The sequence below is a fragment of the Antechinus flavipes genome, chromosome 2 (assembly GCF_016432865.1).
Source record: "Antechinus flavipes isolate AdamAnt ecotype Samford, QLD, Australia chromosome 2, AdamAnt_v2, whole genome shotgun sequence".
NCBI lineage: Eukaryota > Metazoa > Chordata > Mammalia > Dasyuromorphia > Dasyuridae > Antechinus > Antechinus flavipes.
This window is the reverse complement of record NC_067399.1, coordinates 292,220,090-292,246,483: the sequence shown is the minus strand read 5'-3', so window position 1 is coordinate 292,246,483 and position 26,394 is coordinate 292,220,090. Positions and strand designations below refer to the sequence as shown.

The following is a 26,394-nucleotide window of genomic DNA, read 5'->3' as shown; positions in this document are numbered from 1 at the left end:
TATTACTTTTGTAGCTAATATTATTATTAAAAATTTAAAAGGAATATTAATAAGCCTGTCAGCAGGGGCATATTTTAAGGATTTGTTATATCTCTAAAAGTTTTTGTTAAAATAAAATCTACCTGTTATTAGTAATTTTTCACTACTTATAAACTGTTAATAGCTATTTTCCCCCTAAAAGGAATAGATAATGCTTTTAAAAAAAAAAAAACTTATTCTTTATTTCTGTTAAAGTTACTTTGTTAATATTCAAATTTTAACCTTTTTCTTCTTTTGGGTTCATTAATTGGACATAAATTATATGACTCTCTCCTAGGGTATGACTTCAATTTCGTTCGTAGTTTGGCAAGCATCAACATTTTGCTATACAACAACAATTATATTAACACTGAAGAGCAGCTGTAGTTATATCAAAAGCATGTATCTTATTCCTAATCAGAAAATTTCCATGTCTGACTGGGAAACGGGAATACATAAAAATCAATATGGTTTCAATATGATCAAAACCTTGCCGGTAAGGATAGATTATACTAAGAGCAACAATACTTTTTTTTACTAATACATAACCAGCTATTTTTAGGCATATTTCTGAGATGTTCAAACCCCTTTTAATAGTTTTGTTTCAATGGTATTATTTAGAAAAGGAGCTAATGACTTTTGATAGAAACCTGGAATAAATAAATTTTCTAGAATGGTAATTTTCAAATGAGAAATGTTTTACTCAGTCAGAATTAACTGTTCACATAATGAGGATGAGCAACAAAAACATTATTTCAAATAGACTTTTTAGTTTTCATTGTGAAAATAATACAGAACATAATTAAAACTTGTATTAAATGGGAGGATATATTTCAGGACCCTATTTGGATTGCAGGTGGTCCAGGTTAAAGGGAAGCTCATCTCCTGTCACCTCCTGACTCACTGGGGGAGGAAAAGAATCACCTGGAAGCTTCTGAGTTCTGAATTGAAAGTACTTTCAATCAGTAAATATAGTAAACTTTAAAATTTGATTATCTTTGGCAATCGCCATTACATTTTTTCAGTCTCCAAATGTTTATTTCCTGCTTTATAACCCTGAACTCTCAGTGCTAACTATGACTAGTTTTATTCATTTGAATTCAAACATGCACAATGAATATTGATTTCTATCAAAAATTCTCCTAAACTTGATGTATTCTTATTAACTCAATAAGAAATCTATACTCATTGACAAAGTTTTCAGATTTATGTTTGCAATGGAGAGAATTTGTCAAAGTATGTTTTCAGATATTTCACCCCTATCCCAAACACTGCAATTTTGCAAGTTTCAATTAGTATATGCTTTGAGTTATTAAGTTAGAGACTTATTTAAATTTACTTTTGATGGTTACTTTATATAAGGTTCAGTCTAAAGAGAAGCTGATAAGAAAAACATAAATCATCACATAGAAAGATAAAGCTTCAACTCTAAATTGAAACAGATGATCTGTGGTCTAATAGGTCTTATGAATTGTCTTTAACTTCACTCTCATCCTGCAACCTTATAAAATACAATAGTTATCTAAAAATATAATGAATGTTTACCTTTTTGGCAAATCTTTTATTTTTCTTTCAAATACAAATTAATAAATATAGAAGTGCCAACTATATACAAAAAATAATAATTTACTATTAGAAATAGAGATGAAAAGTAGCACAGAGCCAGTCTCAGAGGAGCTTAGAATCTTCAGAGAAATAATGTGTTTACAGGAAAAACAAGTGTTAAATAAAGGATAGGTCCAGAAGAAGATGTTTATAAAATGTACTAGTACTATTCATAGTCTTTGCTATAGCCTTTTAGACATTATTTAATATTTTCAAGATGACTAGGCATAATTACTATGAATATCCTTTGCCATTTATTCATTTTAAAAAATAATTATTAGATATCTATAATATGCACTGTTCAACACCAGACATTGGGAGCATACAAAAATAATAACTAGGATATGTTTTTAAGAAACTATAATTTTTATTGTTTTTGGTAATAGTACAGTAAGGATTTAAGAGGACATCTACAGATGAGTATGGCTGCTAGTCCTTAAATGTAATGACTTCTACTGGCAGTATTTTATTAGTTTTTCCCTTGCCTCTTCTTAGTTGTCATTGTTTTTTCTCTTGCCTTCATGCCAGGCTGACTGCTGACTTTTGGTTTTACTTGTAGTTTGCTACAAGGCACCAGTATGCATTATTACTAAACATCAGGTTTTGAGTAGAAATGTATGTGCTCCATAAGTTTTATTAAATATCTTTTAATATTAACTAATTCATCCTCCTAAGAAATTATTTTTACTTCATGTTAGCAGCCATATTCCGAAACACAGAAGTGGTGAGCAGTCTTGATAAATAGATCATTCCTGTACTATGGACAATTAATGCTTCTCTTTTCAATAATGCATTTCTTGACTATCATATACCATTAAAAGGACATAATAACAATATGACCAAGCATATAGGACATACCAGTAAACAACTACACACTAAAATTGGAATTGATCTAATAGTGCAAACAAATCCCTAAATAATTACATTTACTCATACTTTGTAGAAAGCTGTACATTGTAAGTCTGTTTTGTAGCAAAAGACTGAGCAAAACAGAAATGTTAAGTGGATGAAGAGTGAAAATCTTGGCAAATATGATACTTTATAGACTTGTATAATTTAAAATAAATTGTTGGACTTAACTGGTATGAAACAAGCTCATTTTTACAAATTCATTTTTCTTTATACTAAATGAGAAAAGCAGTTGCAAAAATGATCCCAAATTATATATAATTCCCAATAGAATTTCTATTTGACTTTGGAATGCACATTTTGAATAGGGGATACTTATAGTGCTAGACATCTTCTTTAAAGGAATGAATGGAACTACACTATGAAGACCTTTCTCAGAAAAAGCTGGCAAATGCTCTATGACTAGAATGGACAACTTTCTCCAACTAATAAAAAGTTTGCCCTCTGTCAGCTCTTCCCGACACCATTGTTAATCCATGTGAGATTGTTGTTGTTGTTGTTGTTTTTAAGATCAATAATTTAATTCTTAAGACAGAATTAAATAATATATTTCAATTTAATTGAAACACATTTGCCAACAGTAATTTACATTTTCATCAACAAGCACAATGTCTTATACCTGTTATGTGAAAAGCTCAAAATAGGTTTGTTGCTCAACCTATTTAAAACAAAATGAGACAAAATGAAATAAACAGAAGAAACTATCTCTGTCCTTGAAGTTCTTTATATTTGATTGGAACAGCTAGATCAATGAAAAGTAATTATGTTTGCAATATCAAGAAATTTCATATCAAAGATTTTATTTTATCAAGCAACAATTCATTAATCTCATGAATAATAAAACAATGACTAAATTAAACTCATAAACTTACATTTAATTAATTTAAATTAATTTAATTTTCATTAATAGCAAACATGTTAATAACTCCTATGCTTAAAATTTATATCTGAGATAATTTTTTTTTATCCTTTTACTCTTATTCCTATTGTTCACTTATTTTGAAATAAATTCTTTCAACAATTTCTAAATAGTACTCCTACTTGGGACTCTTGGAAATTTAGGCTCTCTAGGTTCTATGTTTCAAGTCCAGTTGGATCCTAACCTTTTCTTATTTCAAGTGCAAGTGCACAGAAACCTCAATCCTAGTGTATTCCTAATAAAAGAACAAATCATGTATACTATACTTAGATTTCCTACATCTATCTAACTCAACATGTGACCTAATTAAAAAAAAAAAATGTAGGCCCACAGAATAGAGTTAAGGAAGCCTAGAAGATAGAGCTAAAAATAGTAATAACAGTTCCTGGATAGAGAAAGTAAGAACATTTAAGTAAGCCTAATAAAAATGTTGTCCAGGTGACATTAGTATATACTTACTTACTAAGTACATTTGTATGATTATGTTTAATTCCATCTAGGAAAACTATAGACCTCCGTCCCAGTTGGGAATAGCTATTCCACTCACAGACAATTTTTATAATGCTGATCCCAGCAAACCCAAGCCAAGAAATTTATTTCCTGAATCAAAAGTAAGTTATTTTCAATGATCATATAAGGTTTTTATGTACTCTAGACTACAGTCATTGTAATAATAAAAAGATTCTCTATAGTTACTTTTGAGTATCCTTAAAATCAACACTACATTATTGATGATGTATTCCCTTGAAACTTTTTTCACTGACATTTTATTTCAAAAAGAAAGAATAAAGCACAAATGGAATAAAGGCAAAATTTATAATCTTGTTATTTTAATTTTTCTTAGTCCACAATATTCTGTATGTCTTTGGTCCAAGAAAGGAAGAAATTAAAAACAAAACTCAAGTATATAATAACACGTACTACTCTTATTTTCCCTGTGATTTATCTTGTTCCCAATGTAACATCACTCCCCAGATGTTACATTTCTTCTCTCATTTATGATTTTTTATATCATCTTTCAATATGCTCTTTCTCTTCTATATTCCTTACTTCCCTTCGTCCTTCCCTCTCTCCCTTCTTTCTTGCTTTCCTTCTCTTCTTCATTCCTTCCTTCTAGCCATCCATTTTTCCTTCTTTACTTTATTCCTTCCTTTTTCCTTTCCAGCCCAAGTCTGTCTTGCTCATTTTGGGGGTTTTGATGGCTCAGGATTCATATGTAAACCTAAGAATGCTGAAATAAAAAAAAAAAATCAAAAACCTTTTAGAAAAAGATGTAATTAGGTTCTTAGTATTGCCACAGAAAAAGGCAGTTAAGTACAGTACTAAAAATCAGTAGTGAACAGAAGAGTGAGGTTAAATGTAGAACATGAAAGCAAAAAAATAAAAATTTAAATTTATTAGGCATAAGAAACAAGAAAAGGAAAATAATAATGGACATTTCAAGGATACGTGTTTCATATAAAGTCCTTTTCTTGCAGAAATATTATAAGGTAGGTACCTAGTTCAAGAATTATTTCTATTTTCATATGAAGAAACTGAACCTCAGACTTGCCAGGTAGCTTTATCAGATTTATCATGATGCTAGTAAATGTTAGAAAGGGGATCCTTCACTCTCTATACTGCACTACATGTTTTTTTTTAAATTATATATGTGTATATATGTGTGTGTATGTATGTATATATGTGCAATGTCTGGACTAACTCTCTGGAACATCTCTGGATGAGCCACCAGGAGGATCTCTGTTTCTGTTTCCGTCTTCTGTATCTCCTCTCTGTCTGAGTCCTCTATGTCTGTGTCTGTGTCTGTATCTGAGTCTGAGATCGAGCTCAAGCATATGCTCCAGCTTTAGGTTTTGTTTTTGTCTCCAGTCCTCTCAGCCCTTAAATGCCTCAGTCTGATTATATCATTATATCACACTAAGTATATATGCCAACTAGAGTGATTTTATCATTATATCACACCAAGAGTATGTGAACTAGAAAACCATTATCTCATCAATTACACTGAGAAAATATCCTGCTGTAAGTATCCTTGCTTCAAGTATGCCTTTCCCAGAGTTCCCCTATTATCTGTTGCCCTCTACATATATGTATATTTATTTCCAATTGCATGTAAAGACAATCTTTAATCCTTGTTTTTTTTTAATTAAATTTTGAGTTCTAATTTCTCTTCCTTTCATCCTCCTCTTCCCTCTCTGAGATGATAAGCAATTTGACTTGTTATATATGTAGAATCTTATAAAACATATTTCCATATTAGTCATATTCTGAAAAAAACATCGATCACTCTCTATCTCCAACAAAGAAAAAAAGGAATGAAAAGTAGTATGCTTTGTATTGCATTCAGTTTTTATCAATAGTTTTTCTGGAGGTAGGCAGCATTTTTCATCCTGAATCCTTTAGAATTTTCTTGGTGTTGAAAGTCATTAGCAGTTGACCATTGTACAATGTTACTGTTATTGTTATATATAATGAATATATATATATATATGTATATTCCCAAAAAAAGGTATAATCTTAAAATTTATTAGTTTGCATCAATATGTGGGAAAGAGGAATAAAATAGTGGCAAATTTGAATTGGTAACATCATATGGTAGTTAAAGGCAGCTAGATGGGGCAATAGCTAAAATACTGAATCTGCATCTTAATTCAAATTCAATTTCAGACACTTACTATGTATGACCATGGGCAAATCGTTTAACCAGTCTGCCTCAAGGTTCTTATCTATAAAATGGGGATGATAATAGAAGCTTCTACTTCTCAGCTTCATTGTAAAGATCAAAGGAGTTCATATTTGTAAAGCTCTTTGCAAACCTTAAAGGGCTATGTAAAAGCTACCTATTATTATATGATAGAGGTGATGATGTAACAGGATGAAGTTTCCAAAGCCAAACAAGATACTGATGACATGTTTCCTGAGGTTTTCTTTATTGTCAGAACTAAGATATGGTCTTCCAACAGAAAGTGTTCTCTCATCCTTTTTGTTTGTTTTCTAGGTAACTGGAAAGTACAAGCAGTGTTTGAATAAGTCCTCTCGAGCAGACTGTAATTGTTCCATTGTTGAGAAGTTTTCTTACAGTACTGATTTCTCAGATTGCAGGGAAAAGGTAAAAGAATCTGCTACCCTGAAAACTAATGATTTAAATCCAAGATATTAAAAAAAAATTTTTTTACAAAAATAAAACATAAGAAAATAAGATTCACTGCTTATAATTTATAGAACAAGCAACAAAAATATTAATTATTAAAAGTTATGACTTGGTCTATAGAGAAAATAAATTTCTATGGGACAGGGAGACTATAGATAAGAATAAATAAATGAGAATCATTTTACACAGGTATTTGAAGTATAAAGCATATAGCCATACTAGGTTCAGAAATGGTCTGCTATTAACAATGGTGTAGGTTATTGTGTTCCCTCAGAGAGAGTAGAATCTTATCTATTAATCCATCATTAACCTTGGGGCTGATGGAGATAGACTGAATTCTTTCATTTGGATGGCCTTTCATTATACATTAAGAAATGGAAAACAAAAACCTGAGGAGGTGAATTAACTGCTCATTTACCCTAAAATGGAAGCTTATTCTAAAACAATGTTACTCTTGTCCAGAGTGAACAAAAAGGGGCCCTTTTATCAATGGGAAAATCTATTTCTTCCTTCCTTCCTTTCTTTTCTCTTGCCTTTCCTCTCCCTTTTTATCCTTTCTCCCCTTCCTCTTCCCTTTCCCTCCCTTTATTCTTTTCTTTGTTCCTTCCTTCCTTGGTAACAGATTCGATATGGTCAATAAAAGGTGAGGTGTTAAGGATGGAATTTTAGCTGTAACTTGAAGTCAGGAAGCCAGGGAAAGAAGAAGGTAGAGATGAAGAGAAATAGAATTCCAGGAATGGGATATAGCAAATGAAAATGCACGGATGGGGGGGAGTCTTTCAAGGAAAAAAAAGAGCAAAAAAGCTAGAATCACTGGAACACAAAATGTATATGGAAAGGAATAAGACAAAGATGAGAAAGGTGAAAGGGAGTTAAATTATGAAGGATTTTGAAGATCAAATAAGTTTATATTTGATCCTGGAGGCAATACAGAGGCAGTGCAATTTTATTACAAAGGGCAGAATTGCGGGGAGAAGAAGTGACATGGTCAGACCTGGACTTTGAAAAAAGCAATTTGACAACTAAATGGAAGGTGGGTTTGAATGGAGAGATATTTGAAGCAGGGAAAACAACCAGAAGGCTATTCCAAGAGTTTAGATGTGAAGTGATGCAGGCCTGCACTAGACTGATGGGAATAACAGATGAAGGAAGGGAGCATGCATATGTCATGAAGATAAATGACAGAACTTGGTAACAGATTAGACATGGGGAAGAGTAGATGAGAGAGTGAAAAGCTGAAGTGAAGAAGACCCTAAATTGCGGTCATAGGTGAATAGAAAACTTAAGAACATGGAAGAATTAATATTAATAACACATTAACAAAATTAATTTTATTAGTTTTATTTTTCAATTTTTTGCCTATCTATCTATCACTAGTCATGATTTCCCCTCCATGTTATGGCACAGTTCTCTTTAACTGTCCTGACTCAGTTTCTCTGTACCAGTTTCCCTTGTCTCAGTTTCCTTAACTGTTCTGTCTCAATCTCTTTAGTTGTAAATCCCCCTCTGACCCAGTAAGACTGGGGACTATTTGTTCAAAAGTTATAAATTAGCAAGATAAACAAGAGAATAGACCTCCTGACTCTTCACTGTCCTCAAGGACTTACAATATCCCTCTAAAATATTCCAAGATATCTCACTGATATCTTTATTTCTTTGTATTCAGACATCCTGTCTCTGGGTTCTTAGAATTTGTGGCCTCCCCCATCTTGATAGAGGTTTTCCCTCACTTCTTACCCCTTCCTTTGTTTAGAGAAAAGGTATTTAAGAAGTTGGGGTTCCTCCATTCATTGCTGGAGGCTGGTGGCTGGCAGCTGTATGCTGGATGCTGGATTCTTTGGATGACAGTCTCCTCCAGCCCTGGGAGCAACATGGATTCCTTGGTCCCAGTATATCTTTATCTCTGTCTGACTGGATAATTTGAGACAAAAGTCCTGTCCAGTCAATCTTACTCTCCCATTAATAAAATATTAAAAACTCTCTAATCTCTCTCCTGCCTCAGTTTCTCTGGCATTACATCCAGAAGTCTTCCATTATGATAAATTAACAAAACATACCACATAAATAATAAAATAGAAAATTTTAAAATAAGCCAAAAAAAAAAAAAAAAAAAGCAAAATTGATCATGTTTTAGAATTTCTTTAGTCTATCATACCTCTGCCAAGATGTTAGGAGGTATCAGTCTTTAAAATTGTGAATGATTTCCCTTCATTATTTCATGCAAGTCTTTCCATGTTTTTGTAAAATCATTAAGCTTGTTATTTCTTATAACCTGATTTAGGAAGAGAATTCTAAAGTCTTTCTGACTTTTCATTCTTTATCATGTGAATTGTTCTCCAAGTTCTGCTCATTTCACTCTGCATCAGTTCACATATATCTTTCCATGCTTCCTTGAATTCATCATTTGCTTTTTTTTTCCCTGGTACAATTTTATTCCATTAATAACCATAACTTATTTAATCACAACCCAAATGATGGACATTTATTTTTGTTTCCAGTTCTTTGCTGCAATAAGAAATACTGGTGTAGAATTTTTAGCATATTCAGATCTTTCCCTTCTCTCTGACCACTAGAAGGCATATGCCAAGTAATATTATTACTAGGTCAGAGTTAGATTAAGGGATTTTTTGATATACTTTGAAAATGTTTTCCAAAATCCTTATCTCTACCTACAATACATTGCAATGCCAAATAAGAGGTATCCCCAGGACTCAAATCTAGCTTTACTAACTATATATTATTTTAGTATTATAGCATAATGTATAACCCTGACTGTGATTCTTTGGTACTTAAAATTGTACAAATGTAGCTACCATTATTTTAAAGGAATATGAGTGATTTTTTATCTAGATTAAACATCCCTCCTTTAATGTTTATTTTAGGTCCCTCGGTATAAGTTTCCAGTTAGACAATATCCCATCTCTTTGAACATCCTCAGTGAAGATCATAAAGAACTCAGGATGGAACCTCCATTTTTGGTTACTGTAACTGAAGTGAATCAAAGAGGAAACTGGAAAATCAGTAAGATTCACTTATTTCTGGACAATTTACACTTGATCATAAAATATTGAATCATTTAGACCAGTAGGTTACAAATGGAGGTCCACAAAGGAATCTTTATGGATCTATAAGAGAAAATAGTTAGGAAAGGCCAGCATGTTTATGCTTGTCTTCTACATACCTTGTTCTATCAGTAATTCAGAAGTGGATTCTATTACTTAAAAACATTTCAGGATTTCAGCTCCACAAAATTTGGAGACTACCTTTCTTGGTGTCATGAGCATATATTTAGTACTCTGCTCTCCCATGATAGGAATATAACTCTTATCCTGCCTTGGCATGGTAGACTCATTCCCTAAATTCTTTCAAAACTTATTTCAGATGCAGTCTGCTACATAAGGTCATTTTTTATTTTAATTAAAAATATATTATTTATTTTTAACCTTTTTCCAAAACGTTTCCCTCTCTGTCACTCACTGAGGAAGCAAGCATTATATATAAAATCATATAAAGCATATTTCCATATTAACCATATTTCCAAAAAATCAAGTAAAAGATAGTAAGAAAAGTATACTTCAATTTTTATTTAGAGTTTTTTAGTTCTCTCTGGAAATGGATAGCATTTTTCCATCATAATGCCCATCACATACAATAACAGTAAAAATAACAATCAGTGCAGGGAACACAAATAGAAGAGGAAGAAGAGGAAGAGGAGGAAAAAAGGGGGGAGAAAAAGATAATGATAATATAAAAAAGAATAGGAAATTTTCTGAGGTGAATATAAAACATTCCTTTGAGGGAAAACAAAAAACTCTAAAATATACATTAATAGAATTAAAAAGGGAAAATTAATGAATTAAACATGCAGTTAAAATTAGAAAGCCAGATCTAAAATAACACAAAAGAAGAGCTATTCAAGTAGAGAAAAAAAGAATATGAAAAAGAAAACTTATAGGAATGTGCAATTAAAATCTGGCTCTTTAAAAAAGATGGATAAAATGATAGCCTATTTGACTAAAAAACAGAAAAATCAAATCAACAAAAAAATTGAGCAAGGTGAAATAAGAATATCAGAAGAAATTAAAAGAATCATACTATCTAAAAACCTGAGAACAGAAGAGAAATGGATTTTGAATATAGTGGAACCACTGTTAGAATCACACAAGACCTAGCGATGACTATATTAAAAGACTATAGATCATGAAAATTTTATATTAAATAGCTAAATAACTAAAATTCCAGCCAAAAAATACATTAAGCAGAATTAAACATTGTTGGAATCCTTACTAACTGCTAACTAATTAGAGTTGATCTAATCTTACAAGAAAATGTTTTGGGCAGAACCTGAAACAAGGTACTAAGTAGAACTAATTAATACAAGGCTTGTGTTCACACCTTTACTCATTGGAGCTCAATGAGTTCACACCTCCCTTGAAGCTCTTTGGGCCAGAGAGCACTATGGAAGAAAACCCACAATCCCTCTCTTGAAGGAGCATAAATAGAGCTTCAATGGGCCAGTCAAAGAAGTTCTTCAGAGTGAAGAAGCTACAAGTCAAGATTTCACCGGAATGACATGAAGAGTGGAGCTGGCTGGAGACTGAAGAAAGCAGAGGCAGAGGCTGAAGGACCAGACCTTTGGATTTGGTGACATTTGGAGAGAGCTCTTGGAACCAAGCAGAGACATAGGCCTCTAAGCTAACCGGGCTATATTGGAGATAATAAAAGATCTGAACTTTTATCACCTGGCTGCGTTTTGAGAAGAAAAAGCTCACCAACTTTTTGGCGCCTGAACAGGGACCGATTCAGATCCATCTGAACTAGATCACAACAAAACATATTCCTCAGTGGGAAAAAAAATAATCTGACAGTTCAATGAATAGCCAGACTTTGGGAATTTTACCACAAAATGACTTGAACTTGACAGAAAATTTGACACATAAATTCTATGAGAAATATAAGGTAAATATCAGGAACTAACTTCTAGGGGCTCAAATTTTTTATTTTTTGGTTCTTTTTTGTTTGTTTTGCTGCTGAGGCAATTGGGGTTAAGTGACTTGTCTAGGGTCACACAGCCAGGAAGTGTTGTGCCTAAGGTCAGATTTGAACTCCGGACCTCCTGACTTCAGGGCTGGTGCTTTATCCACTGCGCCACCTGGCTGCCCCAGTGTTAATGTTTTATACATGAAAATGTAAATCATATGTCTAAAATGGTCATTAATATTTGGGTAGCTCAAAAAATATTGGGATAGAGCTGAATATGATATGATGATGTGATCCACCTTAGGAAAGAAATGGAGGACAAAGATAGTACAACCTTATATAAATTATATGAATGCATATGTATATTTATGTTTATAATTGTAGATATTCACATGTGTATGAATGAATATTTAAACATATCCATGCTTCATTGTAGCTGTCTGGGAAAAGGAAAGTAAATAAAAAAGAATAAAGTAAAAAGTGCACAGCAGAAAAATCAAGGAAAAGCTGCAAAAAAACAAAAAAAGAAAAAGATAGACAGCTCTAATCACAATGTGTAGTGTTATAGTTTTTCTTAAAATAAAAATCTATTATTTTATATTTTATATTCTCTTATGTTCTCATGACAACCTTCTTTCCCTGTGGTTTTTTTTCCTATTTTGTGTTTAGGTTTTAAAAAAAAAAATTTAAAAAAAAAGAAAGGAAAAAAAAAGTGATGGAAAAGCCAGCATAACATGTTCCAAAATCTTTGGTTGGGTTGCTTGCATGGGCCTGAATTTATGATCTTGGATGATGGTTCCTACTTGGATTTCTGAATCATTACTTGTTGTCATGTTTTCCTTAGATATTTAGTGGGGTAGTTTTGCTTTAGTGCTGGGATATTCCACATTATTTTGCTTACTTCAGATAATTTCCCCAAATTCTATCAGATATAAAATTATAATGCAGTGGCACCTGAAGGTATTAGTACAGTACTAGTATACATGAGTAGAAATCAGAATTCTTATAGAAAATAAAATATGGCAATTTTATAGAGGATATTTATGTAAATATATTTGCAATTCACAGTTCTTCTCCATGATTTAGTTTTCTCATTTGTAAATTGGTGGGGTAAGAGAACAGATTCTTAAAGTTCCTGCAATTTTATGATTTCATGATACTTAAAGATAATCTTGTGAGTTACTCTCATTATTCTTGTTAGGTTTACAGCCCTATTCTTTGAATTTTAGTATGCTATATCTTCTACAATTTCTCAGATTTAGAAGTGATAGTTTAGCCATATTTGAACACAAGTGCAAGAGACCTTAATTTTGATCATTCATGTATTGGTTGGTTGGGACTTGGAACATATTTCCTCACAAAGACATTATTGACACTTGTCATATTTTCAAGCTAGTCAATAGATCTATTCAATCTGCAATTTCTTGAAACAGAGCACTGAATTAATAATACTGTGTGACTTTGTAAGTGTATAAACTTTTAACTCATTGACCACACTCACTTATCTGTAACTTGAAAACAACTTCTCTTGCATGGAAAGTACTTTTTTACTTTACATAAATATGAACTCTTATAGAACATAAGCACCATTTTGTTTTTATGGGAAAACATATGAATGAAAAATGTTTTGTATATTATAGAACAACATGTTCCAGAAACCATGATGAAACTGAAGAAATATGTAGAAAATAAGATTTTTCTTCCCGTATATAATCCAAAGAACCTCAACCTAAGCATAACTGTAAGTTCATATTTTTTTTTTTACTCAAAGGAAATTGTCAACTCCAATGTGTATAACCTCATATGGACCACCATCACTTTGTATAGTTAACCTCATATGACCACCACCACTTTTTATAATTATCTCAAGGAGAAGTTATCAGAGACTCACTGAAAATTAGCCTATGCTCTTGAATCCCTCAAATATGAACAGTAAGGGACTTAGTGTGGTGGAACATGCCTTTGTGTCTTGACAGGGAGCTGAGGCTGATATATCACTTGAATTTTGAAGTTCTGAGCTGTGGTAGGGTTAAAGCTATTCAAGTAACCATATTAATTTCTCTACAAATATTCTGAATTGGCAGCCAATGGCCATCAGATTGCCTAATATGAGATAAGATTTTATTTTTTTTTAATTTATAAAAAAAAAAATCACACCTTCTGAGCCAATCAGTATTGGGATAAGCCCTTGAATAGTCATAAAACTTCTTTGATGAGATAGCTTACACTTATCCTTAAAAACTATTTTAAATGAAAGAAAGAAAGATGAGAGAAAGCAAGAGAAGGTAAGGAAGAAAGGAGGAAGAAAGGAAAGATGACAGAAAGGAAAGCAAAAAGGAAGGAGGGAAGAAGGGAAGAAAGTAGTGAGCAAGAAGGAAAAAGAAAGAGAAAGAAAAAGAGGAAAAAAAGAGAAAAAAAAGAAGTAAAAAGACAAAAAAAACCCAAAAAGCAGTCCCATTTTTATTTCTCTTAAAATTTTCTGAATCTTAAGGCCCTCCCCCCAAAAAAAGTTAAAAAGGAGAAATTACATTGTTCTCTGTCATCAATAATTCATTCTCTATTTAATTTCCCTTTTCTTCATGAAACAACCCAAACTTATTTTTTTTTCCTGAAATTGCCACAATTTCCCTTTCTCTTTTCATTGTTATCTATGACTTTTCTCATGCTTCATGACTGGCAGTCAAGTCCTCTTCCTTGACATTTTCTGATACTTTAAAACCATTATTAAGAATAATTGTTTAGAACTGATGCAAATTAAAGTTAGAGGTGGGGAATCATTTGTGCACAGTAACAGTAATGTTATAATGAAGATCAACAGGGAAAGACTTGACTACTTTGATCAAAATAGTTATCAAAGGCAACTGCAAAGGATTCACAATGAAAAAAATCCTCCATACCTCCAGGGAGAGAGCTGATGAATTCTGAATGCAAATTTAAGTATATTTTTCTTGTTTAAAATTATTTTTGCTTTTTTGATGATGTCTTTAGGAAATATATTTTATATAATTTTACATAAAAAAGAAGTTATTAGTTCTATATAAGTTATTAAATATGTACCAGAAATCTATATTGCATTGTAAAGTTCTCAAAAAGCTTTATAGCCATTATCTCATTTTAATATTGGAGAACAATTTAGTAAAATAATTTGCTGGGATTCATGGAATAAATATAGTATTATCTACAAAAAAAAGAATATTGTTTAAACTCTTCTTCCTTTGTAGTTCATGTAAATATTTATATCATTGCTATATAATGATCTCTAAGATAACTTCCATTTTCCTGTGACTTCAGCTTGATTTTGTACTACCTTAATCTTTTCTACATCTTCAGTGATTTCAATCTTTAGGTTGGTTCTTCCATCTTCATTTTATCATTATTCTTGATTTGCATAGTTTCCATAGCTATCCTATCTCAGTAACCTCTATACAGATTTATTATTACCTAAAGTTACTCCACTTCCAGGAGCCCAAATTCCTCAAATCAGTTCTCAGTCTTCCATTCATTCTTCTCTCCTACTGCTTCATGCTTCCAGAACATTTCTAATCCTTCACTATTTATTATGTCACTCATATACCCTTGCTTCAAACAATCAGTTCTTTTTATTATTTGATTTTACAGCTAACTATTCCATATTACACTGTCCTCCACTTATGAATCCATGTCTTCTTTTCCATCCAAAAAGTCCCAGGCTCTCCTTATCCAATCTCTGTTCTTAACCCCTCCCTTCCTTGTTTCTACTATTCGATATAACTACAGAAAATCACAACATGGTACTTAGAAAGATTTACTCAATTGAGTATATACTCTGTGATTTTCAAAATTTTAAAATACTTCACTGTGGCATGGCCATATTTTGATTCTACTCTGAATATCATTAATATTTCTTAATTTCTCATCTCTATTCCTACCCTATCTATTTCAGGAATGACCTCATTTTTTTCTTTGTGGAAATTAAAATGATTTCTTATGAATTTTTTCATTTCCTTTCTTGCCACTTCAAAACCTTCCCCTTTAAAATTTCAACCTTGCCTCTATCCTTCCCAGTCTTATTTCATTAGATGTAAGAATTGTCTGTTTTTTGTCTTAAAAATATTTAGTCCTTAGCACAATTCTTGACACATAGCCAATTTATAATAAATGCTTTGTCTAATTTGTGATCTCTAATCTAGTCTCAGAAGACATTCAATCCCTCTATTTCTGCCCAATGTATAATTCTTTTTCATCTCATTCAAAAATTTTTCTCTATCCCACATTTCCATTTTCTTTAGAAGTTAATCTCTCCTTCTTCCAGCTTCTCTTAACTCTCCTAACACCTTCAAATTACTGATCCATCCTTTTGTTTCATTCTCACTTTCCTTCTTGGCTACTTTTGACCCATTTCAACAATGGATTTTCCCTTACTACATATTCTTCTGTGTTCCTAATTTACCAATCCCAAATGCTGCCACCTATCTGGAGCCACTCAATGCTAGCTACAATGAGTCAAAAAACAAACTTTGATACTACTATTATTGCTGTATGAACTTGGACGAGCCATCTAACTTCTCTGAGTCTCAGTTTCTTTATCAATAAAATGGTGTTAGACTTGTGACACTTAAAAAGCTTATATGCACTTGGAAGTATGGGTATTCCTGAGGGTGCTAATCAAGTCTTATTAGTTAACAATTGATAGAATGAATATTACAATGAGAAATGGGGTCATTCCAGTGAGGGGCTGAGAGTGTGATCATTCTCAGACAGAGACCATTTCTCCAGCCAGACTACCTTCAGCCTTGGGTAATCTAGACAAAAGATCTCCATGTAAACTTGCTTGAGTAGAACACATGGATAGGAATCTACTTTAGGTAAAATGGTCTAGGGAGAGTGAATTTTTGCCAGAGTTCAGTAATGTCCTTCAAAATCTAAACTTCAAACAAGGAAAGATGACAGTGGGGAAAAACCTGGATGGATCTCCCCCATAATTTCTTATTAATAAACATCTCTCTCAGAGTAGATAATTTCTGCCATCCTTCTCAGCTCCTAAACCATTCTGTGAAAATGCACTGACTGGTTCCACTATAAATATATTCTGTTTTAGATCAACTTGGCTTTCCTAGTAGCTACACAATTACCCTTCTAGATATCCTTGATTAAATCCTTACTAAAACCTCATGATGGATTTTTCTTGTCTCTAATTACATCTCTCTCAAAATAGGACACATTTTTTTTCCAGTTTTAGTGTAGCCATCGAAGCATCCAACAATTTTCCATTGTCCAATGTTCATTGTCCAATAAAGGAGGTAGCTCTCTCAACCCTGACATCACCAGCAGAAAACACCAATGTATGGCAAGCCAGCCTTGAAAAAACAAGGCACTCTGAGGGTGATGTAAGAAGTGGCATTTGTCAGATCTGTCAGATCAGTGCCATCTTCTCTATAACACCCATGGAAGCAGCCCAGGATTCTGTGTCCAAAACTCCTCAAAAGAGAAGAGCACTTCTTCTTCATTCTGATTTTATCTCTCTGCCATCTCCCATCCAGCTATCATGGGGGCATACAATAGAAAATGTGCTTGAAACTGCTTGGTGCAGGAGTTACTATAGCTCCCTTTTTCTTGGCAGTTCTAGCTTCTGAAAGACCAGGAAATAATCATTTGTTTACCAAAGTCCTAGGTAGGCACTGTCAGTTCAATATTAGAAACAAATATTGTAATATTAAGGTAGGGCTCTACCAATTGCACCATTCTATAGTGAAAGTATTTCGCTTTATTAAAGTAAAAAAAAGTCTCATTTGAATTAATCAGAACAGAGTGAGAACAGAGCTCATCAACCTCATTAAATCAATTAAACCTTTTTGTGAACTCTGGGAAACTTTTAGAAATAATAGGATCCATCTCAAAGACAGAAATATAATTTAAATGTTGGAAAGCAGAGAAGGAGTGGATTAATACAAACTGATACAGAAACAACCATCATACCAGAAACAACCAGTGAAATAGGAGAGAGAAAACTAAACTATGGCAGAGAAAAAAAAAGAAAAAGATAAATTAACCTTGCAGGCATTTCAGAACAGAAGATGCCACCAAATATAACCATTTACTTGAGAATTGAGGGAAGTTCCAAGAAAAATATCTATTCTTTCCCTTATTTCCCATTTCATTGCTTATCTATTTTTTGGTGGATAGGGCGGTGTTATCCAAATGTGTCCAGCAACTTGAATCTTTCTTGAATAAGTAAATAAATCAAAAAGCATTTATTAAGTTCCTGTATCCCAGGTACTGTGATAAGGGACTGGAATACAAATATAAAAAAGTAAGACATTCCCTTACCTCAATCTTACAATCTAAGGAGGTGAAAACAACACAGAAAACAAAACTGAAAGGGATTTATAGTATAGGAAGGTACCTACTCGAGATATGATGAAGTCCAGAGGAGTGCAACTAAATGGTAAAAATGCTAAGGATTAACTATAAAGCTAAGAACAAATGTAAATTAAGCCAATACCAAACTTCTGCTTAAATATAAGGTATTTTTCTATCTAGGAACCAAATTTCACTTTTCCCCAGCCATCATCTAAGAGCCTGATGGTAGAGAATATACTTAGCGAACATTAGTGATGGCTTGATTGTGTTGGAACTATTCCTCTAAAATCAAAAGCCACAGAGTGAACCAGAGTGCTTCTCCTCGGCTTATAGCAATCTAATTATTGTAACAAGGTACTATAATTTATTAATGGAAATAAAACAAAAGAAAATTGATTTCTCTTAGTCTTGCCACATCACCTCAGGACCACTAGACCACTATATCTGGCCTCAAGTGGGTCCTATATATGTAATGTTTCTATCTATTAGGCTGTAAGATGTTTGAGTGCAAGAATATTTTTCTTTTCTATAAGAGATAAAAGTAGTGTTTCTACTTAATGTTCAGTCTCCTTAATGTCCAACTCTTTGTGATGCCCTTTGGGATTTTCTTGGCAAAGACACTGTAGTGATTTCACCATTGTTCCACCCAGCTTCCCCTCAAAACACTGAACTGATCCTTTGTCACCATTACAAATCTCTCTAGTTACACAAACATATTTGCATAACTCACAATTTATTTCACTATTCTTTGTCTATATAATACGGACTGAATTTATGAGGTTATTCAATCATACTCTTGGATCTTAATTGTTCCATATTATTAATTTAGGAATAAGTCACTTTCAGTTAAACAAATCCAGTGGCATACACTTGTTTGCAGTCTGTGCAATTGCTCAGTGAAGAATCATTCTGCTTATTTTAAAAGTATATTTGTACACTTTTAATTTATTTGTCATATGTCCTAAAAATGTTCATTAATTATCCTTTTGGGTGAAATAAGTGTTCATATTTCTATAGCTTCCTTTGCTGTGGTCATTCCCATGATTATTAATATCATATGAACTTTAACATTATACATTGTATATTCAAAAGATCTGAGTAGTTATTTTCTACTATGTTCTATGTTGTGGTATTTTAAAGTGTGTTATTTTGGGGGATGTTCTTTTGTTTTGGGAGGACTGCACATCTTTTCTAAAAGAACAATCACTTGGCTTTCTATAATTATGTATTTTTTAAAATGTTGCCATTTCTTTATGTTCTGCTATATTTCCTTCCACATTTGATGTATTTGGATTTCACACCAGTTATTCCACTTTCCTCATCTTTGTGTTTTCATGGGGAGAGGGTGTTGAGAAAACTCTTTAAGGAATAGTATTCTTTGTGTTAATTCATAAGGATTTTTACCTTACAAGAATTCTCTAATTCATACAATGAATTTGGTTGTAATCATTTTACATTTAACATATAATTTCTTTTTTTTTTTTTTTTGGAGAGTTTGAGCATTAAAAAAAAGTGAGCAATCTGCCATCTTGCTGATCACAAGGCTAATAAATCCAAAGTGAAGATTATTAATGCTGTCACCATATCTGTATTTTTTTTCTTCAATAGATTTCATTAGCTCATTTTTATCTCTCATTTTGTCTATTCTAGGGTAACAAAATTGTTTTTGTAAAGAGTTGTTGTGTGTTGTTTAGCAATAATACATAGCAGTATGACTTGGAGCTGAGATGCTTGACTGGTAACATGAAATTTTTTTGTAGTTTTGTCATGTTATACTATTATGCTTATCGAAAGTATTTGTGCCTTTGCTCAATTTCACATGTATTTATAGTGTGCCCATCTTATGTGGTAATGCCACCTGTAATGAAAAATTTCCACCAGGTAAGGTACTGGTGTGTCTATATTGTTCTGATGTACTTTGCCCTTCCTATGGTATCTGAACATAAGGGTCATCTGTGATCCTCAGTGTCATCTTGATCATCACAATGCTTTCAAGAAAAATCTGCAATCTCTAATCATTCTAAGTAGTCTTAGACTAATATGAATAGCTTAATTGCATAGTCTGAAGAGATAATGCAGTATGCAGTAGGTAGCCAGAACCCAATTGACTAGTGTATGAGGATTCTTCCAGACCTTCACAGACTCCTACACAGCTTTTACTCTTCTTTGCTATTTTTAGGACTGTTCAGCAATATCCTGAAGTATGATTTAAAGATGAGATCCTCATTGATCATTAATTGTTATTATTGTTATACAACAAAAGCTCTGCATTTGTAGATTCTAAAGTCAGGTTTTCCTTTAGCATTTAGAATATTTAGTGAAATAATTCAATGCTTGGATTATTACTAAATATTTGATTTTCATTGCAAATGTATTTAAATGCTGGTGATGCAACTTATTACTAATTATTCTGTGTATTTTTCTTTAGGGTTCTGAACTCTTCCATTTCAGAGTGGTAGTTATTCCTGGAGTCACTTTTTGCAACTTTTATGATGAGTTTCAGGTATGATACTGATTCTGGTTTTTGTTGGGGTATGGATTGCATATCACATTAAATTTAATAAGAATACTGACATGAGTTCCTTTACTCCTTTTAAGAAAGAGATAAAATAATAATAACTGTGATTCTGGACACTGGGAAAATGATGGTCTCTTTGTTCAGAAATGATCACAAAACAACAACCAAAAAAAGATACATAAATTACTTCTCATAATTGTGTGCAATAATGCATGATTAGTCATATAGAATTTTAAGATTCATAAGGTAATTGTCATCTATTTTTAAAGAAGACCATAAAAATTTTATATCATAAATTTAAAGACAAGAAAATTGAGACTCAAAGACATGATGCCACTTCCCTATGGTCACCTAACTAGCTAGTATCAGAGCCAAAAGTCTCAGTCTTTTAATTACAAATCATATTCTTTTTATAAGTTAATTTGCTTCTGCTCCCAACTTTCTCTTCACCATTGTCTCTTCTTCCCCAAAGGATCATTATGGTATCTTTAAATGATTATGATATTTTAATGGAAAACAGAAGTACAATATTCTACATGTTTATGACAGAGTTACTATATAATGGTACTATTCCTAGACATGGATAATATGTTAGGGCAGCCTAAGATCATGTTCATTTTGGGGATTTGCTCTGCAATGCTTTTGATTTGTGTCATGCCTGCAATTTATTAAAATCCCAGATTTTTGCAAAGGAAAATTATTTCTTAAAGCCAAGAATAGTATGTTTTATAAAAATACAACTAACATTTATTCAGAATCTAGTATTAATAAAACAGTTTTTTTCATGTGATAGAGAAGATATATGCTTAGATGAAATTTTATGAATTTCTATTACATTTCATCTTAATATATTTGATCTACTAGTCTGGTCATTTAAGATCTTTTGGAACTCTGATGCAAGGCTTTATATTATGTATTTATTTAATAAACATGGCATATATACTTTTATATGTCATTAATAGAAACATGGAAGAAATAGAAATAAAGACTTGCCCTAGGGACATTTCAGCACAAATCTTTCTTCAGATTGTAATAAATTCATTAAATTTGTTTTTGACCCTGTTTAAAATACACCTCTATCAGCTTCAGTGGCATCAAATTCAAATAGAAAAAGGTACTACTAATAAGGGAATATGTAAGGATTCCTCTAAGGCTACTTTGAATCACAACATCATATGTTTTAGAAATAAGTTTTCTAGTTTGAGCCACACTCAAGAACTTTGTGGGCCAGTCTACTAGCCACACGATTGACACTTCTATATCTTCCCACTTTTTTCACTATTATTAGGTCTTTGGTCAGGCAACCCATAAAATAAAGAAAAACACAAAATTCATGAAGCATATATTCTACTTCTCCTATTTACAATTTATTTTAATGTGTTTTCATTAAATATTTGCAATATATTTAAATAGATCCTAATTTTAATGAAGGTCAATGCCAAAGAATGTTCAAATTACTAAATAATTGAGTTCATGCCACGTGCCATCAAGGTTATCTTTAAGATCTTGCAAGGCAAGATACAGGAATATACGAATGAGACTTATCAGAAAAGGAATTTCATTTTTTGAAGTAGAAGAGCTATTAACCCTATTGAACTATTGAGAAAGTAAAGGAATTTGAGAAGAACCTCTATTTCTGTTTCTTTGACTACACTAAAGTCTTCAACTGTGAATCAAGAAATATTTTGATAAGGATTAAAGACAAATGTGTAAAAGCTCACTTGAAACAATATAAAAAATTTTTTAAAAAAACTACGATCTTGGCAACTGCTCAAAGATCACTGCAGATGGTGACTGCCTAGACATCACCTATAGTCAAAGATATGATTATTCCAGTAGCAATAATTGGCTGGGAGATTTCAAATATAAGGAAAACTGAATACCACAAACTCTTCACTTTCAAATTGTAGTTCTGGAGAAGACTCTTGGAAAGCAAGAATGCATATCACTCAATACTTAAAGAAATATTCAGGCTATTCACTGGAAAGTTACATACTGAAACTGAAGCATGAATTCTTTGGCTATATATCGAGAAGATAGGTCTCATTGGAAAAGATCCTGATATTGGAAAAGATTGGAGGAAAAAAGAAAAAGGGATGGCAGAGAATGCGATGTAGAGATGTGTCATGAAAACAAACACGAGCTTGGACAGATTTTGAAAGATACTGAAGAATAGAAGAGCTTGGGATGCTAGTATCCATGGGATCAGTTGGACATGACTGAATGCCTGAAAAACAGCCGCACTTAAATCACTCCTTTTGACTCCTACAGACTTCCTGTGAGATATGTGCTACAAGCATCATAATCCCATATTTTCATTTTCAGGCAGCTAGGTGGTGAGTTCAAATCCAGCATCAGATACTTGCTAGTTATATGACCCTGGACAAGTCACTTAACTCTGCTTCTACAATTTCTTCATCTGTAAAAGGAGCTGCAGAAGAAAATGGCAAAATATTCTAGTGTCTTTTCCAAGAAAACCCCAAATAAGATCACAATGAGTCAGATAAGACTAATCCACAAAAATAGCAACTTTTTACCAATGAACAGCTTGAAAAATGTCTTTAATAGGATTTGAACATAATTCCAAATCTAACATTCTATCCATTAAACCACATCAAAATAAAAGCAAACATCAAGAACTTATATCTCTAGTTGACATAGCCATGTAATAAACATAATATGTATAACAAATATTTGACCTGCCTTCCTCTCCTATTTTAAGTTGCTCCCCTTTTTTTCCTCCCCCCACCATACGACACTATAAAACTGAAAAATAGAAATGAAATTCTTATTTGAGAAGACTAAGTCAAATCTTTTGCTAACTCTACCAAAAAGGGAAGGAAATCAAATTATCAAAATAAAAACTGAACATGGGGCAAGGGGGAAAATGGAAAGATACAGGAAAGATTTCTTACAGAAGTTGGATTTGATTTTGAGTTTTGACAGAAGCCACAGAAATTTAACATCAAGGGACAAGGAGGAAAAAGCATTCAAGAGACAATAGACATGGGGCAGCTAGGTGGTACAGTGGATAGAGCACCAGCCCTGAAGTCAGGAAGACCCACGTTCAAATCTGGCCTCAGACATTTAACACATTCTAGTTATGTGACCCCAGGCAATTGCCTTAGCAAAAAAAAAAAAAAAAAAAAGTGGGGGGGAGGGGGAGTACAAATGCACAGAGGTACACAAGATTGTTGTATTAGAGGAATTTCAAGTGGAGCAATCTGGCTGGAGTGTAAAATATGTGGGGAAAACTACGATGTTAGAAGGAGGAAACAATCATACTACAAAGCATAAATATTAAAAAGAAGATAATGGCACCGAAAGACTGAAACCTTATTAAAAATAAACAAATAATATATTTATATCTATATATCTATTTAGACTTAGTTCTATACTATTTGTATATACATAGATAAATATACATATATCTATATCTATATAGAGACATCTATATGTTTATGTATCAGTATAACTTGACAACTGAATAGAGGATATAACACTATACAGGAAAGTATGAGCCTGAGAATCTGAGATAATGGTGGTTCCCTTTGCAGTAATAGAAAAGTTCCAAAGTGGAGAGAGTTTAAAGGAAAAAATACCACAAGAGGGTAATCTAAGATTACAAATGATTGAGCTGTTTTCCTACCAATGGTTCCAACTTTATGCTTGCCTTGTTCTTGTAGTTGGTGGTGTCCTTCATAATCAGAGAAGACAAATGACATCATGAGGGTGATTAAAATTATATGGCTCAGAAATAGCCCAAATCCTAGTCCAGGATTCAATATGAAAAATGGAAGTTACTATATTTTGATACTACCTCTATCCTTCCTTATATAGTAAGTCTTCCTCTCTTTCCCTCTCCGTCTTCCTCTCCCTCTTCTCCCCCTTTTCTTTTCTCTCTCTGTTTCTCTTCTTGTCTCTGTCTTTCTGTCTCTGCCTTGGTTTCTTAGGTAGTGTCTTTTTCTCTCTTTCTATCTCTCTGTCTCACATGCACACCTTTTTCTCTTCCTGAGATTTCTTGTGGATGGAAAAATTCCTCCCTTCTCCCCTTTCTCTCTAGAATGCACAAGGCTCCTGAAAAGGAAAGGAAAGAGACAATAAGATTTCAACATTTCACTGCATAATAGAGAAATGTGAGAATATCCTTGCCCTCCTTAGACAGGGCACGCCCAAAACCCATAATTGTACCTGAGGAGTATCTGTTGTTTGGTTCTGTTTCCAGGTCTCTCAACCACCAAATACAGTTTCTTTGTAGATCTTAGAAGCGGCCAGAAAACACAAATCTTGTCCTTAATACCTAGTCTCATATAGCAGACAGATTTATGTGAATCTAGGGTTAATATTGTAGACCTAAAGTCCATAGAGTTATTTGAAGCTCAAATGAAATTGTTTATAAATATTTAAAAAAAACAAACTTACAAGCTATATCAGTGTCATCTATTATTATTACATCAAGTAAGTGGGACCTTAGAGGAAGGTAGTGACTTTAACAATTAGAGATAATGATCTTAAAGGCCTTTTCTTTTTGTTTCAGATTTACGTAGATGAGGTACCATTGCCATTTCCAGGAAGAATTCTTATTGCTACTACAACTGCTGTAGTTCTGGGGGCAATCATTTATTTGGCATTTATGCTGGAATTATATAATATCAAAGTGTGGAAGCCATTTAAAAATATGATAACTAAAAAGAAAGGATCAATTCAGCCTATTAGAATAGTTTCAGTGGACTGAACATGTTAAGAGGAATGGCTAATGTCAAATATAAATTAGCGCAAGTTCCCTTTTTAGTCTCTTTTAAGTTTTATCTTATATGATGTGCCATATAAGAATGAGAACATATTTAAATATATTAACTAAATGGTAGTCTCAAAAGATTATAATTTCCTGTAGAATTAAAATCATTCTTTGAAAATATTTGTTTTTTATGAATTTAACTCTCAAACATTTGTGAGTATTGGATTAAAATTATTCTTTTTAAAATTTTTTCCTTTACATCAGTTTTGAAATGTCCTCATTTGTTTCATTCAATTTTATTTATTTTAATCATATTTTAATAGTTTATTATTTTTCCAATTGCATGTAAAGATGGTTTTCAAAACTCATTTTTGTAAGATTCTAAGTTTAAAATTTTTTTCTTTTCTCTCTAAGACAAAAAGCAATGTGATATAGGTTATACATGTGTAGCTATTTTTTAAAACATTTCCATATGTGTTATGTTGGGAAAGAAAAATTACAACAAAAGTCAAAAACCATGAAAAACAAAACAAAAAACAAAAAAAGGTGAAAATAATATGCTTCAATCTGCCCTTCAGTCTCCATAGTTTTTTTCTCTAGAGGCAGATGATATCATTCAGTATTTTGAATTGAATTCCTTGGATATTACCACTCTAGTTTATTTTTATTAGAACTCATATAGTATATGATAGGTAAATCTCAAAAATTTTGATCATGTTAAACATTATTGAATCAAAATTTTCTGAAAGCAATATACAGGAGTAAGAGATCATTGTAATCTAGTGTTTGATAAATGTAAAAATCCAAACTTTTGGGACAAGAACTTACTATTTGACAAAAATTACTAGGAAAACTGAAAAGCAGTTTGTCAGAAACTTGGCATAGACAAGCATCTTATCAAGAGAAAATCCAAATAGGTACATGATTTAGGAATAGTGATATCAAGCAAATTAGGGAAGCATGAAATATTTTTGTCATAACTAGGTATAAAGGAACAATTTGGGACAAAAGGAGTGTTCTACAGGATAGAAAATAATTTTAATACATTAAATTTAAAAGATTTTGCACAATGAGCCAAGATTACAAAAAACCCAGAAAACTATGGGGAGGAAATTAGAGCAAATTCCTCTAAAAAAGGGCTCATTTCTCAAATATATAGAAAACAAAATCAAATTTATAAGAATATATCATTCTCCATTTGAAAAATGGTCAAAGAA

At 32.3% G+C, this 26,394-nt stretch overlaps 1 protein-coding gene across 1 annotated transcript in view; it reads left to right on the top strand.

The window, feature by feature from the left end:
- Positions 1-25,213, top strand: part of LOC127546648 (cation channel sperm-associated auxiliary subunit beta-like) — a 161,285-nt gene extending 136,072 nt beyond the window's left edge. Inside the window, 7 exon segments of the mRNA XM_051973660.1 lie at positions 317-514; positions 3,952-4,062; positions 6,450-6,560; positions 9,485-9,623; positions 13,223-13,323; positions 20,350-20,424; positions 24,977-25,213. Of these exon segments, the coding sequence (XP_051829620.1) occupies positions 317-514; positions 3,952-4,062; positions 6,450-6,560; positions 9,485-9,623; positions 13,223-13,323; positions 20,350-20,424; positions 24,977-25,174 (933 nt within the window). The 3' untranslated portion in view covers positions 25,175-25,213.
- The last annotated feature ends 1,181 nt before the right edge of the window (positions 25,214-26,394 follow it).